General features: G+C 49.3%; 1 protein-coding gene across 4 annotated transcripts in view; it reads right to left on the bottom strand.

Moving 5' to 3' along the window:
- UHRF1 (ubiquitin like with PHD and ring finger domains 1) overlaps positions 1-1193 on the bottom strand; it is a 64324-nt gene extending 63131 nt beyond the window's left edge. For all 4 annotated transcript variants that reach the window (XR_001880504.1, XR_001880503.1, XM_017847234.1 and 1 more), the window contains exon 1: positions 993-1193. Coding sequence is in view for 2 of the 4 variants with exons in the window: in XM_017847231.1 (XP_017702720.1) it covers positions 993-1076 (84 nt within the window). In the remaining 2 variants the exon portion in view is untranslated. The remainder of the gene's footprint in view (positions 1-992) is intronic.
- Positions 1194-1833: the final 640 nt, after the last annotated feature.

Genomic DNA, 1833 nt, shown 5'->3' on the forward strand with positions numbered 1-1833 from the left:
AAAAAAAATAAATAAATAAAATAAAATAAAATAAAATACAAAATTAGCCTGGCGTGGTGGCGCGTGCCTGTAATCCCAGCTACTCGGGAGCCTGAGGCAGGAGAATCACTTGAACCCAGGAGGTGGAGGTTGCAGTGAACTGATATCACGCCATTGCACTCCAGCCTGGGCAACAAAAGCAAAACTCAGTCTCACAAAAAAAAAAAAAGATCAGGCCAAGAGGCAAGGAAGATGGGCAGCTTCCGGTGGCTAGAAAAAGCAGTAAAGACTCCTAGAACCCGCCCTGCCCCTAAAATTTATTTCAGACTTCTGATCTCCCAACCTGTAAGATGATAAATATGTGGGGCGGGCGCGGTGGCTCACACCTGTAATCCTAGCACTTCGGGAGGCCGAGACAGGCAGATAACTGGAGGTCAGGAGTTCCAGACCAGCCTGGTCAACATGGTGAAACCCTGTCTCTACTAAAAACGCAAAAATTAGCCAGGTGTGGTAGCGGGCGCCTGTAATCCCAGCTACTTGGGAAGCTGAGGCAGAAAATTGCTTGAATCCAGGAGGCGGAAGTCACAGTGAGCCTAGATTGTGCCACTGCACTCCAGCCTGGGTGACAGAGCAAGACTGTGTCTCAAAAAAAAAAAAAATTAGCTGGGCAGGGTAGTGTGTGCCTATAATCCCAGACACTCAGGAGATTGAGGCAGGAGAATCACTTGAACCCAGGAGGCAGAGGTTGCAGTGAGCCGAGATCAAGCCACTGTACTCTGCCCGGGTGACAGAGCGAGACTCTATCTCCAAATAAATAAATGTGTGGTTTGCAGCCACTGAGTTTGTAGTCCTTTGTCATAGCCTTGGGAAGCTCCTGCATTCTAATCCACAATGTCCAGATGGTGCTGTTCACTGTCTCCAACCTCAGTACACAATTAACACTACTGCACACAATTCTGGACCCTCAGCCATCAGCCAGGTAGAACCCACACAACAGGTATGAGCAGGCCCACCTGAGGGTGTGAGACGGCTTGAGCTCTTCCAAAATCATAGCACCTGCTGCAGGAACCGGGCCCAGTTCCGTCAGGACACATCATCTGTTTGTAGTGCTGTTGTGAAAACTCAACATGGATGAAAGAGGGAACACATTTTTCTTTTTTTCTCTCTCTCTCTTTCTTTCTCTTTTTGAGATGGAGTCTTGCTTTGGTGCCCAGCCTGCAGTTCAGTGGTACCATCTTGGCTCTCTGCAACCTCCACCTCCTGAGTTCAAGCAATTCTTCTGCCTCAGCCTCCCCAGTAGCTGGAACTAGAGGTCCGCATCACCAAGCCCGGCTAATTTTTGTATTTTTAGTAGAGATGGTGTTTCACCCATGTTGGCCAGGCTGGTCTCAAACTCCTGACCTTGGGTGATCTGCCCGCCTGGACCTCCCAAACTGCTGGGATTGCAGGCGTGAGCCACTGTGACTGACCGGGAATAGGTTTTTCATGTACACGTGGTGAGGGGTATAGCCCAAGCACCTTGGCTAGTGGTCGTTAAGTATCACAGAGGAGGTATCTAGCTCTCCCTGCAGTAAAGATACTAAGGGCTGTTGATTGAGGGCTCCAGTTCCCTAGTCATCTTGAGAAAATAAATTTTTTTTTTTTTTTTTTTTTTTGAGACGGAGTCTCGCTCTGTCGCCCGGGCTGGAGTGCAGTGGTGGGATCTCAGCTCACTGCAACCTCCGCCTCCCAGGTTTACGCCATTCTCCTGCCTCAGCCTCCTGAGTAGCTGGGACTACAGGCACCCACCACCTAGGCCTGCTAGTTTTTTGTATTTTTTAGTAGATACGGGGTTTCACCGTGTTAGCCAGGATG

Source organism: Rhinopithecus bieti, unplaced genomic scaffold (assembly GCF_001698545.2).
Source record: "Rhinopithecus bieti isolate Rb0 unplaced genomic scaffold, ASM169854v2 scaffold_28055, whole genome shotgun sequence".
NCBI lineage: Eukaryota > Metazoa > Chordata > Mammalia > Primates > Cercopithecidae > Rhinopithecus > Rhinopithecus bieti.